Raw genomic sequence first — 13,946 nt, forward strand, 5'->3', positions numbered from 1 at the left:
TGTGTGTGTGTGTGTGTGTGTGTGTGTGTGTGTTTGTGTAAGAATTAAATGGAGACACTTTTTGGATCTGTCAGTGACCTCTGTAGCATTCATAGGAGCAGGGCTGTCCTGAGACTTTAATGTTTACTTCCTCTCCTTCCCCCTACTGCTAAATCGTGGATATCCTATGCTTATCAACTCTTGGAAAGATCGCATTCACTCACCCACTCTCACAGGTGCCCCACTCACCTGTAAGAGTCCATATTGCATCCCTCTCAAACCACAACACTCTGCGAACGTCTAGGTCCACACATCCCTCCCCCCTTGTATACAGATGTTTCCAGAGCCTGGAAAGCAAACTTCAAAAAGAAATGAGTTCTGGTTCAGCTTCAACATGTCCAAAAAGGGATTCCAGTTCAGGCTCATCCATTTGCAAAATGAACTAGCTTAGTTCACAGCTCGATTGATGTTCACCCAAACGATTCCCAGCAAAAAAAAACCAAAACACTTTCAGCATTCAGAATGTTACAAGCTACTGTGATGATGCATAAAACATACTTAAGGCAGCTGCAAAAGCATCAAAACGCAAAGTAGAATGCAAATGATTTAATCAAGTCCCCACAACAATTGCGATCTTTGAACCAGGGAATTTAAAGAGTAAAAAACAACAACACATGTAAGAGGATGGACTTGAAGATGAGCTAGAAATTATTCAAAGTTCTTAATTCATGGTTCACTCAGCAATTATGGGAGCTTGCTTTCAGGTGCAGTTCGGAGATTCTTGAACAAATTCGGTGAATCCAAACGAACTCATGCCAAACTCTGGAGGTGCCCCAGAGACACTGGATTCTGCGTTCACGTTCCCTGTTCTTTGGCCGGTTACATGTGCGCATCCACTGCCGTTTGGCAGATCAGTGGATTGACGATCAATAGGTTTTGTTTGAAAGAGATGCAGGATAAGAGAGTCCCTCTACCTTGGGCATGGCCCTGACATCTTCCTGGGATCTTTGAAATGGGATCAGGAAATGAGCTCTGTGCATCATCACTCTAGAATTTCCTTTGTTGCCCTTCCTGGGCTCTCTGTAGCACCACACCCCATCCTGGCTCTGACCAGCTCCTGCCGCTTGCCCCACCCTGAGCTGTTTACCAGTAAAACACAGCCCTATTAGCTCATGTCCTGCATCTTGAGGATGGCAAACCACCTTTCTTCCCAGTGACAGAGAATCACTGAAAATGACATAAAAGGTAGGGATTTTGTCTCTTTCTCTGCTGATGTTTATTATGCACAAAACTTATTTCATAATGCACTCTCCACTCCACAGAAAGCTCTGCAGATAAGGACATTGGAAGCTGCCTTCTACTGAGCCAGGTCATCGGTTGCATGTAGCTCCATATAGTCTACACTGACTGGCAGCAGCTCTCCAGGGTTCCAGACTAGAAACATTCCCAACCCTACCTGGAGATAAAGGGGGTTGAATTTGGGACCTTCTACATGCAAAGCAGATGGTCTACCAGGGAGCTCCTTTAACCTGAATATATTTCCCCTTCTATTGTGGCTTTAGGTGACGGCTAGGTCCGGTCGGCGGCGTCATGTTTGTCTGACACTGGACTCTGCCCACACTCGAGACCCTCCCTCCTTCAGCCCCGACAGCCTTTTCTTCCTGTGTGTCTTGATGCCAAAGAGCCTGTAAGCCGCCTTCCGGTATTTCTTGGACATGATGTTGTACAGGATTGGGTTGATGGCGGCACTTAGGTAGAAAAGGACAAAAGACACCAAGTTGCAATATTGGCTGATGACGGCTATTTCCAAGGATCCGTCCTCAAAGGATTTGGAAAACAGGTAACGTCCGAGGTGGAAAGGCAACCAGCAAAGGATGAAAGCAAAGACCACCACCGCTGGAAGAGGAAGAAGAAGAAAAAGAGAGAAGACGTTAGGGAGAAATGGAGATACCATATTATTTGCTAGACTTTCTCCTTTCACCCTGCTGATTTACAGAGGTGGCATAGAAGAAGAAGAGTTTGGATTTGATATCCCGCTTTATCACTACCCTAAGGAGTCTCAAAAAAGGGACGCGGGTGGCGCTGTGGGTTAAACCACAAAGCCTAGGGCTTGCCGATCAGAAGGTCGGCGGTTTGAATCCCCGTGACGGGGTGAGCTCCTGTTGCTCGGTCCCTGCTCCTGCCAACCTAGCAGTTCGAAAGCACGTCAAAGTGCAAGTAGATAAATAGGTACCGCTTCAGCGGGAAGGTAAACGGTGTTTCCGTGCGCTGCTCTGGTTCGCCAGAAGCAGCTTAGTCATGCTGGCCACATGACCCGGAAGCTGTACGCCGGCTCCCTCGGCCAATAAAGCGAGATGAGCACCGCAACCCCAGAGTCGGCCACGACTGGACCTAATGGTCAGGGTTCCCTTTACTTAAGGAGTCTCAAAGCGGCTAACAATCTCCTTTCCCTTCCTCCCTCACAACAAACACTCTATGAGGTGAGTGGGGCTGAGAGACTTCAAAGAAGTGTGACTAGCCCAAGGTCACCCAGCAGCTGCATGTGGAGGAGCGGGGAACGAACCCAGTTCACCAGATTATGAGTCCATTGCTCCTAACCACTACACCACACTGGCTTCACTGGCGTAAGATAATAGTGAAAGGCCCAGCTAGAAATCTGGTGCTGGAAAGCTGGTGTTGAAAATCTGCTGGGAAGCAGGAAGAGGAGGTGTAGTTTGCCTTAGAAAAGTAGCAGCTGGGAGGGGCTGCTTGACCCTTCCACACTTTCGTGGGCATCCATCTTCGCCTGCTACTTTTCCCTGCAACACCACAAATACCCTTCTACAGAACTGCACCCAAGGGGGCACGACCTATAACAACAGGCTCCAACACCCTGGAGCGTAAGCCAAGATGAATTCTCTCTCTACAAGCAGATAACAAATATTCAGCACTTGCTCCACATAGTGGTGGAGGAGCCTAGCTTAAAACAACAGCTACAAAAGGCCAACAAAATAAAACTCGAAAAGCAAGTAGCGACCCTAAAGATGTGGCCATTACTACTGCTCATAATACAGGCAACGGCTCATTTGTGCTGGGGTTACGTTCCTGGCCCAGTGAGCATTGGATAAGTGTGCATAAGTTCGCTCCACCCCATTTTGCACCAGAAAAATGCACCCCCTCCAATTTTGCCTTTTTTTTGCTGTCCTAAGAAAAAGACCCCAAACATGTAAAGTTATTATTAATGGATTTCACGTGCCGTAATGGTGCCCAAGAGATTGATATTGAGGAATTGGAAAAATAAAGGTATGATATCAATGGACTGACGATATATGACATCCCTTGTAATTTATGAATGGGCTGCTTACAGGTGCAGAGTCTGTATGGATAAATACGATAACATTTGGGATGAATGGGTTTATACAAAATGTGGTAGGCTATTAACAGTTACATAAGCACTAGGACAATAATACTATGCCAATTTATACAGAAATGTATGGGATTCTCATATATTGCCTCTCTTTTTTTGCTTTTTTCCCTCTTTGTTGTTTTTCTCCCTCTCACTTTTCCTTCTTTTTTCCCCTGTATCACTTTATTTCTTTTACTTTACTTGAAAGCACTTTAATAAAAATATAAATATTAAAAACCCAGAAAAACAAAATAATAACAATAAGTTATTATTAATTGCGATAACTATACTTATAGAAGTACTGTATATTTTATAATCATCACCTGGAGGGGGCTGAAAATCATGAGAGCAGAAGAGGAGTGAAGGGGGAAAGTTTATTGCATGCACACCCTGCCCTGCTGAGAAAAATCCCTCAGTAAGCTGAAGTGAAGCTTTAGAAGGGAATCTCTCATTAGCACCCATGAAGGATTTCCTCTCAACCAAAGTGCTGGCGTCTGCAGTGGGAGTTTCCTCATGACCACAGCAGGAGAGGCGAGGGTTAAACCCCCCCCCCCACTTTTTCTCCACACCTGCTCTACCTTGATCCTCCTCCCACAGCTGTTTTTTTGCAATCTGCAGCTCAGTTCCTCTGCTTGCTAGATGCAAAGATGCACTTAACATCACGGGGAGTTCGGCTCTCAGGGCTCACGTGAAAGCTGTGCAGCGTTTTTCAGAATGAAATCCTGTATCAAGGAGCTCTGTGCCGGGAAAACTTTGTCCCATCTCCATTTTGAAGATTTTCTTGCACCAAAAGGCCCTTTTGTTTGAATGTGTTTGACCTGCTCTTTATGATGTGGTTCCCTGTTTCTGTATTTTCCTTGCGTCTTATATTTGCTTTACATAACTTAGATGGTATCCATATGACTTAGTAAGGGTTAAACCACAGCACCTAGGGCTTGCCGATCAGAAGGTCGGCGGTTTGAATCCCCGTGACGGGGTGAGCTCCCGTTGCTCGGTCCCAGCTCCTGCCAACCTAGCAGTTCGAAAGCACATCAAAGTGCAAGTAGATAAGTAGGTACCGTTCCAGCGGGAAGGTAAACGGCATTTCCATGCGCTGCTCTGGTTTGCCAGAAGTGGCTTAGTCATGCTGGCCACATGACCCGGAAGTTGTATGCCGGCTCCCTTGGCCAGTAAAACGAGATGAGCGCTGCAACCCCAGAGTCATCCGCGACTGGACCTAATGGTCAGGGGTCCCTTTACCTTTACATGACTTAGTAGTATAGAAATAAACCCTATACAGGGGTGAGGAAGCTGTGGCAGTCCAGATTTTGGGACTGCAGCTACGGGCTCCCCTGGCTAGGGGTGGGTGGCTGTTCTAGTCCCACAACATCTGGGGAGCCGTAGGTTCCCTGCCATAAAACAAGGTTTGGGCTGCAATCCGATGCACACTTCCCCACAAATAAGACCCACGAAACACAGCCAGACGAACGCCTGAGTCCATCCACATGCTGTTAATTGGAGCCAAAGTTCATGGGGACTTGCATTTGCCTAGGATCTTTGAATTAGGCAATGTTACCTAAATTGCAGGCAAAATATTCTGCCGTATATTCATTTCTCTCTTCAATGTTCAATTCTTTATAGCTAAGAAATGACTAGGAACAGCACTAAGACCTTGGACAGTGGGATTGTTGTCACTAGAGAAATAGGTTCTGTCCAGATTTTCTTTCATAGCTGTCAACGTTTCCCTTTTCTTAAGGGAAATTCCCTTATTCCGAATAGGATTCCTCACAAGAAAAGGAAAAAGTTGACAGCTATGTTTTCTTTTAAGCCCCAGAGTCAAAACACACAAACCTCTCCTCCAACAAATGTATTTACTATATTTTTCCGTGTATAACACTACCCCCTCCCTTTTTAACATTAGTTTTTAGTTTTTTTAAAAAAGCTAGTCTTATACACAGAAAAGTGCGGTAATCTCCTTGCAACCCTGAAGACCCCTCTGCCCAATTCTTATGATGATAAATCTTACAGTTTTTCCACAGTGCAAACCTCTGCATGTCTACTCAGAAGTAAATCCCTTGCAGCTCAGTGGGGCTTACTCACAGTTCCAGAGAAGTGTGTCTAGGGTTACAGCCCTACTTGCCCAGATTTAATTTAACAGAACAAACATAGGCCACTCTGTAGTAATTTATGGCAAGTAGCAGACATTGATAAAAATGAAATTATAAAAGAAATCTTCCTTTGCATCGCCAGTGTCAGTTTAACTTCCTCTACGCAGAATCAAATGACTCTGCCAAGTGTGCAGGCATGACTGCAGTGATTATTAGGCTTTTTTCTAGACTGCCAGCCTCTAACACTTCCCTGGGAGTAAAGTCTCATTGAACTCAATGGTGTTCGAAACTCCCATTGTTCTAGGTGCATTTTGCGACAGGGGATTTCATCAGTTTCTGAGCTCTGGGCACAGTACCTAAGATTTCAGATTAAAACTGCAGAGTGGAAGGAAAGGAGGACCCAATTTACAGCTACTCTCTGAAGACTGGAGAAGAGATCCTCTTAAGAATATTAGGGGGGTGGGAAGGGAAGGACTAGACCAGGTGAAAAATGAACGTAATATTTTACCTGCAGTTCATTCATTTTCAGCTTTGAATTCTTGTTATAAAAAAAAAGTGCGCCCAGACATTCCATTGTTGCGCCTATAATCTAGGTTTAAGGTGCCATTCAGCTCCTGGCTTTCATATCTCAGTTTCTAACACTGGTTAGATCTGATTAGATATGCCTAGGATTACGCAGTTTAAAAACAACAGTTTGTGGAATCAATTCTGTAGTAACAGTTGCCTGAGGTGACCGAATTCGGCAAGGGCCATGTATATTTAGCACTTTTCATAGTAACGTTACACGTTTGGGGTGTTTTTGTTTAGAACGTCAAAAGAAAAGAGGCAAAATTGGAGGTGGTCCATTTTATTGCGAGAAGTCCCACACAAATATATTCCTAGCATAAACACTTATTGATAAAGTCTGGTATAAGCAGTTTCTGTGTTGGTTGTGGGTGCCTGGATCCAGAGTTCTTTGTATTACGTTTATTTAAAATATTTATATGTGGCCTTTCAGAGGATCTCTGTGTGCATTCATTAGTGAATTTCTATGCATAAGTGCATCAGGCATGTGAAGCTGAGTCAGATCTCTCTGTCCTCATAACTGTTCTGTCCTCAGCTGTTCAAGTAGAAATCCACTACAAACCGAGTTAATGGTTTAACAGACTCAGTTCTTGATGAAGCCTGGGAGCCCGCGCAGAGTAGAAATAAACTTCGCCAGCTAGGACCCAACTCCGAGACAGGCTCTCCCTAGGAGCTGGCCTCCAGGGTCTTTAACGTTTCTCATAAAGGGGCCACATGTGGGGCATTTAATTGATAATGTGTGCATTACAATAACCTAAGAGAGCAGAAGGACACAGGAAGAGCCTTCTGGACCAGACCAGGGTTCATATTCCCACTTGGCCATGAAATGCACTAAGTGACCTTGGACCAGTCACTGGTTCTCTACCTAACCTACCTCACAGGGTTGTTGTGGGGGGAAACCATGAAACCACCTTGAGCTCCTTGGAGAAAATTGGGATATGAATGCAATACCTAAAAAATAAAAGGTGTAGTCGACTTAATCAGCCAAAGCTGATGATAGGTGACTGGTGACTGGGAGTGGCCGCCAAGACCATATACCACCGGTCCTGAAAGACCTACATTGGCTCCCAGTACATTTCCGAGCACAGTTCAAAGGGTTGGTGCTGACCTTTAAAGCCCTAAACGGCCTCGGTCCAGTATACCTGAAGGAGCGTCTCCACCCCCATCATTCTGCCCGGACACTGAGGTCCAGCGCCGAGGGCCTTCTGGCAGTTCCCTCACTGCAAAAAGTGAGAACCAGGCAGAGGGCCTTCTCGGTAGTGGCGCCCGCCCTGTAGAACACCCTCCCATCAGATGTCAAGGAAATAAACAACTGAAGGCAGCCCTGTTTAGGGAAGTTTGTAATGTTTGATGTTTTATCGTGTTTTTAATATTATGTTGGGAGCCACCCAGAGTGGCTGGGGAAGTCCGAGAATAACCCTGAACACCAAGGTGAAGTAAAAACTACAAATAAGAACTGTCCAGTGGTTAACTTAGGAAGGCAGGAAGGAAGGAAAGATTTTCAGGAAAGGAAGTCGTATGGACCTTCTTACTTGGTCCCAAGAGGTCCCATCAGTATTGGCACTCTGCCGTCTCCTGAAGACACATTGATCCCACTGAATACCAGTTGCGGGAGAAGCATAGCATGGACGGGCCATTGCCAGTGTTGCGACGGAGGAGGAATCTCTAAACTGTTGGAGCAGTATGTGCCTGCAGTGTAAGCTTGCGCCTGTCCTGGCACGTGATCCGAGGGAGGCTCAGCTCACACAGTGACAGGCTCACAGCACCCAGAGAACGCCATGACCGATCAGGGATGCACACCCAGGGCTTCACTACCAAAGTAGACGTTGGTGCTGCAGCCCAGTGCTGGGGCATCTGCTTTGCAATGGAAGGTCCAACGTTCAAGACCCAGCATCTCCAGGTAGAGATGGGAGGGACTTCCTGTCTAAACCCTCAGAGAGCTGGTGTCAGTCAGTGTAGACGGCCCAATGGTCTAACTTGGTATATTGTAGCTTCTTTTGTTCTTCAAGTCCAACCATCTAGCCAATACAACTGAGGTGCCCAGCATAGTATCCTCCAGATATTGTTGGACTACAACTCCCATCTTCTCTCGCCGTTGGCCATGGCTGCTGGGGCTGATGGGAGTTGGAGTTCAGCAAATATCTGGATTCCACACTGGCTACTTCTGCTTGCTTTACATGCTGTGGGATGCCATGCACTTTGAATTTCACCACAACGCCACTGGTATTGCCCACATGTGCCGCTTCTGGACTTCCCTGAAACATCCAGTTGTGAAACTGACAGACCTTTGATCAGAATCCAGCAGGGATCCTTTCACATACTTGTTATGCCTGGGAGTAGTGAGAGAAATATACACTGCAGAGGCTCAGAGGCTATTATCATAATAATAGCATTTTCATACACTCAGGAGCTTCAGTCCTAGTTTTGCTCCTCTATTTGAGTACAAATTGACGTACAGGAGGAGCTGATCCATGCATTCTATGCCATTTGCACCGAGCCTGCAAGCACACACCTGAACATGTGTGCACATGAAGGCTCCTGCATGTGCAATCTGTAAGGCTCCATTTTCCAAGGGACCAGACCATGCACACAGGAGCCTATGTGTGCTCAGTTATGCATGTGCTGGTTCTGTGCAAACTCTACCCCTTGAATGCATGGAAGGGGTGCCAAAGATGTCTTCCCAATCAGCCCTTTTACATGTGTTCATGCGACTCAGAGCAGGGCTTTTAGTGTTGCTGCCCCTGTTCTGCAGAACCTTGTTCCTTTTGCAGTACGACAGATGCCTGCTATTTGCACTTTCCAGAAACCATTGTAGATGTTTTTTGTTCTGACAAGCCTGCCCAGCTGGATGAGCGAGTCTCTGCCATGGGTGTCTAATGGATTTTTCATTAAAAAAACAAAAATCTGCCGCTATTTTCTACATTGTCTTAAAGTGTTTTAGCTGCTTTAGCTGCATTCTCAACATTGCCTCGAGATGCGTGTGGAAGGCAATTAAAATATAAACACAATAATTCTAACTAAGTCATACTCAGAGTAGATGGAAGCTACATTCACACCATCTGTTCAAAGCGCTATGATACCACTTTAAAAAGTCATGGCTATCCCGCAAAGAATTCTGGGAGCTGTAGTTTGCTAAGGGTGCTGAGAGTTGATAGGAGACCCCCCTATTCCCCTTGCAGAGCTACAGTTCCCAGAGTTCCCTGGGAAGAGGGATTGATTGTTAAACCACTCTGGGAATTGTAGCTCTGGGAGGGAAACAGGGGTCTCCGACAACTCTCAGCACCCTGAACAAACTATATCCCCCCACCCAAAAAAAACCTTTGACTGTGTAAAGTGGGATCACAGTGCTTTAAACGCGCAGCATGAATGTGGCCCCAGTGAAATCAATGGACTTAAGTTACCGTGAGTGTGACTGACGCTAGATATCACCCCTTGTAGCTGGTCCAAAATTTCACATCTCGGGTCTACAGCAGCAGGGTTTCCCAAACTTGGGCCTCCAGCTAGGACTACAACTCCCATCATCCTTAGCTAGCAGGACCAGGGGTGATGGGAATCGTAGTCCTAGCTGGAGACCCAAGTTTGGCCAACTCTGGTCTACAGGGACACACCATGTCAGAAACGGAACCAAGATACCCTTACCTAGCATTTTCACTGTCTGACGGTTGTACTTGTCCCGGATGGATGTCTTGGGCCCGATGTCCTTCTTCTTCCTCCTCCAGAGCTTCCTCACGATGAGGCTGTAAAGGACGGTCAGGCAGAACACGGGCAGGAAGAAGAAGACGCTCGAGGTCCACACCATGATGGTCAGCAGCCCCGACTGGATGGCGTACTCCGTGGCCCGGCACTCATTGGTGTCCGACGGGTTGGTCCCGTTCTCGTGCTCGACCCCGACCAAGACGAAGATGGGCCCGGCGCTGGCGAAGGATACGGCCCACAGCACCAGGATGACCAGCTTGACTTTGCCCTTGGTGATGACCACCTTGGCCCAGAGCGGGAAGCAGACGGCCAAATACCTCTCCACGCTCAGAGCCGTGATGTTGAGGATGGTGGAGTACGTGCAGCTCTCGCTGACAAACTGGAAGAGCTTGCACAGGAGGTCGCCGAGGTTCCAGGGCCGGTACTGCCAGAGGCGGAAGAGGTCCAGGGGCATGCAGAGAAAGATCAGGAGGTCCGAGAAAGCCATGCTCGACAGGTACAGGTTGGTGGTGGTCCGCATGTCCCGGAACCTCGAGACCACCAGCATCGTCATCACGTTGCCCAGGATCCCGACCACAAAGAGGAGCACGCAGGTGACGGTGACGCCGGTGAGGAGAGGCGCGGGGAAGAGGTGCAGAGGGTACTCGGGCAACGTGTCGTTGTCGCCGACGTAATCCATCGCAACCTGCAGGCTGCTCTCGTTGTACATCCCCAGGGGCTCTCGCCAGGGGCTGGGCTGGGGCGGTCTGAAAAGGCTACGTCAGCTGCTGCTCATGCCAAAAGCGAGACAAGGGAATTGTGGTGGCGGCAGCGACAAATGGCGCAGGAGGTGCTGTATGGAAACAAACCAATAAACTGGTTAGGAGGGGGCCTGGATCTAAGGCATGGGTAGGCAAACTAAGGCCCGGGGGCCGGATCCGGCCCAATCGCCTTCTAAATCCGGCCCGTGGCCGGTCTGGGAATCAGCGTGTTTTTACATGAGTAGAATGTGTCCTTTTACTTAAAAGGGGACATAGGAATTGATTCATTATTATTTTTCAAAATATAGTCCGTCAGTCCCCCACAAGGTCTGAGGGACAGTGGACCGGCCCCCCGCTGAAAAAGTTTGCTCACCCCTAATCTAAGGGCTTAAGTCCCAGGAGGAAAGGTGTTGGTTGGAGCTTTGTGATGGAGTTCAGCAAAGGAAGTCATTGCCAGGTGTGCTGGTTGGGCTTTTCCTTGCTTGAGATCTTTGAGCAGAGGCTGGTCCATCCATGATGCTCTAAGCTCTGGTTTCCCTACACTTAACAGAGCGTTAGACTAGATGACCTACAAAGACCTCTATAACAACCCAAACCAGATGAGCAAGGCGTGTGGGAGCAGGGGTATGGGAATCGGAAGAGAGCCTGAATCTCAGATAAAAGCTAAATTCCGAACTTCAGGTGCCCTTCCATTGAGCCCACACAACTGATAAACCAACTCATGTGGAATAGCAGTCACCCCCGATTCCTGATGGGTAGGCAAAGTCAGAATCACATGTGCCTTAATTCACTTGATTGCTCTACACCTGGCGATGGCTATTGTGTGAAAGTGAGAACGGACTCCTTTGGAAAGCATTGGTGGTCATAATAAGGACAAGACAGGACGGGCACAACCTTTCTGCCTGAGGTGGTCCATTCACATACAAAAGCCATCACGGGATGGATGCTGCAGTAATCAAGCGATAAGTGTACACCTTGTTTCTATGCCTTTATCTAAATACAGTGGACGCTCAGGTTGTGAACGTGATCCGTGCGGGAGGCACGTTTGCAACCCGCAGTGTTCGCAACCTGCAGTGCCGCGTCTGCGCACACACGGGTTGCGATTCGGCGCTTCTGCGCATGCGCAAAGCGTGATTTAGTCTTCTGCGCATGCGCGACCACTGAAACCCAGAAGTAACCCGTTCCGGTACTTCCGGGTTTCGACGTGTCCGTAACCCAAAACAAACGCAACCTGAACCATCTGTAACCCAAGGTATGACTGTATGTAGAAACTGCACTTTCATAAAAAAACAACAACAAAAATGTGCGTGTGTGAACTGGGCTGCAGAATTGAAGCTCTGGGGAAACCAAAGTTCATCTTTTTCCCAGCAGGCAATGCCATCCATCCATTTAGGGAATCTCTGTCTCTTTTAGAGTACGGGCTACGGAAGTTTTAGACTAATGGTCTTCCGATAGCAGCCTGTATTATTTGACTTAATTTGAAATGCGGTCAGCTAGCCCAGCTGCATTTAGAGACCCACCGGCTCATTCTGCTGAGTGGAGCCCCTGGCAACTGCCCCAAAGTCCTGTCCTGATGGGACCATCCATTGATGCAACCCAGAGCACAGCTCTGGCATTCAAGCCTCACTACCTGCTGCAGGAGAAGGCAAGCCACTGCCAACAGAAGAAATCTAATTGCCGGTTTTCCAGTGTGTGTAGTGGCTAGAGCACTAAGTCAAAAGCACAGATACGAGAGAGTTCAAATCCCTGGCTGGCTTTGGTTGCATCCTTCTTCTCTCTCACCCTATCCTACCCTTGTTGCAGAGTTTAGCCCGGTTGTCTGCCAACCTGGTTTCCTTGAAGGAAGAAAGGCGGGGTGTAAATCATGCAAGGCACAAGTCATGCACCGAAAAGCCATGACTCTGCCACTCTTTTGCCATCTGGGCACAGTCGAGCCACATGTACAAAATCATTTGAGCAACACCAGATTACGTGTCCTGCAAAGAAGCATAGTTGGAAGGGATCCTTCTTCTAGCCCAACGTGGGAATCAAGTGACTTAAAAACCCCATGGCAACTTCTAAGCATGCGTTGATTTGGGGAAACACAGGACAACCTTTTTGCCACTTTTTAAGCCTCCAGCCCAGCCAGATCACCATGAATCATAGCGTGCAAGTTACCGAAATGACCACTAACCTGAATATATATATATTTTTAAGGAAGCTCCCTCCCCCTTTTAACTGCTCTAGTTCTCTTATTAGAAACACACAGAGTCAGCCCATTTGGTCTCCCTAGGCCAGTGCTGTCTACACTGACCGGCAGCAGTCCTCCACGCAAAACAACCCTACCTGGAGATGTCAGGACTCGAACTCGGGACCTTCTTCTGCATGCAAACCCCTTAACTACGCAGGCCCTTCCTTCTTTATCCCAGCCGCTTCTTCCGGCGTGCTCCTTGCACCTCCCTGCAGAAAAACGCTTGGGCAGGCGAGTCTCCCTCTGAGCATGTGCAGAGCGCCTCCAAGCTGGGGAAGAAGGGTCGGGCTTCAAGACAGGCGAGGTCCAGGCAGCTCCCGGCGGCAGGATCGAGGGCGGAATCGATCCCTCCTGTTCCCAAGCCTCGGAGCGGCGATGAGCGACGGCGCCCGGCGCGCCCTCGACGCGTCTACACTCCGAGGAGAAGCAGCGCGAAGCGAACCCCTCTCCGCCCTCGCCGGAGCCGGCGACTCTGCCCGCCAACCCCCTCCTGACCCGGCGAAAGGATCTCCGGATCCCCGTCCTCCGCCCCGACGGCTCTGGCGAAGGGAGCGGTGGGTGCCGCGTGCTGCGCGCCGAGACGACGAGCCGGGAGGGGAATGAGGCGCGGGAAGAAATGAATGAATGGATGAGGGAAAGGGGGCGTGGGGTATTGGCGGAGAAGCGCGTTCACACGTCACGCGGAACACGCCGCCGCCGTGTCGGGACGAGAGGTGAGCGCGCGTTCTCGGGCATTCGCGCGGGGCGAGCGTTTGTTTGTGGACGCGCGTTGCCGCGGCCATTGAACGTAACGTGTGAACGGCGATTCTGGTCCGAAAGGGTGTGTGTGTGCTCTGAATGTACCCTGTCGTCCATCCGTGTTCTGAGTGTTCGCCAATGTTCGTTCATTCATTCATTTTGTTTCCGCTCTGTCTTTACTCCAGAGGAGCCAATACGGGTAGCAAAAGTAGACTGGAGAAAGGGGGGGTTGGAGGTGTTAGACAAATCCATACCAGACTGGCCACCGTGGGAACAGGATGCAGGACTAGATGGGTCTTTTGGTCTCATCCAGTACGGCTCATTTTAGGCTGTAACCCAGCGACAGAGAGATAGCATTCAATGAAACGCAGTGCGCGTCAAAACTAGCATTTAAAAAAGCATTCGCACACAATGCAACGCAGTTAAACGAGAGGGGGAGCCTTCAGCAGCCCTGAAAAGAGAATGGTTTGTGTGATAACGTGCATAAGGAGAAATAAATCCTCTGCGCCAAAACCGATGAGAGTTAT

At 48.5% G+C, this 13,946-nt stretch overlaps 1 protein-coding gene across 1 annotated transcript; it reads right to left on the minus strand.

Moving 5' to 3' along the window:
* Window positions 1-570: 570 nt before the first annotated feature.
* GHSR (growth hormone secretagogue receptor) lies at window positions 571-10,536 on the minus strand. The gene is made up of 2 exons (XM_053390556.1): window positions 9,655-10,536; window positions 571-1,875 (listed from the first exon to the last, which is right to left on the minus strand). The coding sequence occupies exons 1-2, from the start codon at window positions 10,418-10,420 to the stop codon at window positions 1,568-1,570; spliced, it is 1,074 nt and encodes a 357-aa protein (XP_053246531.1). The 5' UTR covers window positions 10,421-10,536; the 3' UTR covers window positions 571-1,567.
* Between the last annotated feature and the right edge of the window lie 3,410 nt (window positions 10,537-13,946).

Source organism: Podarcis raffonei, chromosome 5 (genome assembly GCF_027172205.1).
Source record: "Podarcis raffonei isolate rPodRaf1 chromosome 5, rPodRaf1.pri, whole genome shotgun sequence".
Taxonomy (NCBI): domain Eukaryota; kingdom Metazoa; phylum Chordata; class Lepidosauria; order Squamata; family Lacertidae; genus Podarcis; species Podarcis raffonei.

Coding starts and splice junctions, on each gene's coding strand:
- GHSR (XM_053390556.1), bottom strand. CDS start 10,420: ATGTACAACGAGAGCAGCCTGCAGGTTGCGATGGATTACGTCGGCGAC. Junction 1,876..9,654: donor TCAGACAGTGAAAATGCTAG/GTAAGGGTATCT, acceptor TTCCTCTTCCAG/CGGTGGTGGTCTTTGCTTTC.